General features: G+C 38.1%; 2 protein-coding genes across 2 annotated transcripts in view; both read left to right on the top strand.

The window, feature by feature from the left end:
• Window positions 1-847, top strand: part of LOC105537497 (alcohol dehydrogenase 1A-like) — a 58732-nt gene that overhangs the window by 6792 nt on the left and 51093 nt on the right. The gene's annotated exons all lie outside the window — the stretch shown is intronic.
• Window positions 474-847, top strand: part of LOC105537496 (alcohol dehydrogenase 1B-like) — a 16150-nt gene continuing 15776 nt past the window's right edge. The window contains exon 1 of the mRNA XM_011977112.1: window positions 474-646. Within this exon, the coding sequence (XP_011832502.1) occupies window positions 508-646 (139 nt within the window). The 5' untranslated portion in view covers window positions 474-507. The remainder of the gene's footprint in view (window positions 647-847) is intronic.

The following is an 847-nucleotide window of genomic DNA, read 5'->3' as shown; positions in this document are numbered from 1 at the left end:
AAATCCGCTAAGAGGCATATCTTATATGATCATCCAGAAAATAAAATTACATTTGTTGTCAAGGAAAGGTATAAATATAAATTTTAAATGTTTAAAAAGTGATCAAAGAGTACATACAGTATAATTCCAGTAAAATACAAAAGAATTTATATGTTTGTACAGAAAAAAATTCCAAAGGATATTTATCAAGACTTCAAAATCAATTAACATTATTTTCCAAGTGTTACCTTGCTATTTCTACTTCTGTTTTTTAAAGCGTGCATTCTTGTATAAGACTTAAATATTTCAGATTATTCTAAATTGTTTAATTCAAGAAGGGAAGGTAGAGACGGGTTTTAGACTGAATAACTTTGAGGATAAACCGAATCTTTCATATTTAGGATTAGTAGGGAGTATTAGCAAAACCCTTGAATATATTTTAGAAGCACAATTTCAGGAATTTGGGTATGTTAAATTTATCTAGTTACAATCTTTTCTGAATCTGAACATCTTCTCTTTATTCTGTAGATGGTGGCTGTAGGAATCTGTCGCACAGATGACCACGTGGTTAGTGGCAACCTGGTGACCCCACTTCCTGCGATTTTAGGCCATGAGGCAGCCGGCATCGTCGAAAGTGTTGGAGAAGGGGTGACTACAGTCAAACCAGGTACAGGATTCACACTCAGGAAACACGCTTGGTTCACCATCCCAGGATTTCCCAGCCTGGATGAGGAAACCGAGGCAACGAGAGACAGAAGGGCTTGCAGAAGGTTACCGCGCAGCCAGGACTTCAGGGGTTTCCTCTTTCCCTCTCTGCCTGCCTGACTCAAGCATGTATGTCTTCAGGCAGGCATGTATTCTACCCTTC

The sequence above is a fragment of the Mandrillus leucophaeus genome, unplaced genomic scaffold (genome assembly GCF_000951045.1).
Source record: "Mandrillus leucophaeus isolate KB7577 unplaced genomic scaffold, Mleu.le_1.0 Scaffold1730, whole genome shotgun sequence".
NCBI classification, from domain to species: domain Eukaryota; kingdom Metazoa; phylum Chordata; class Mammalia; order Primates; family Cercopithecidae; genus Mandrillus; species Mandrillus leucophaeus.
The sequence above is the reverse complement of the archived record's forward strand: the minus strand, read 5'-3'. Positions and strand labels throughout refer to the sequence as shown.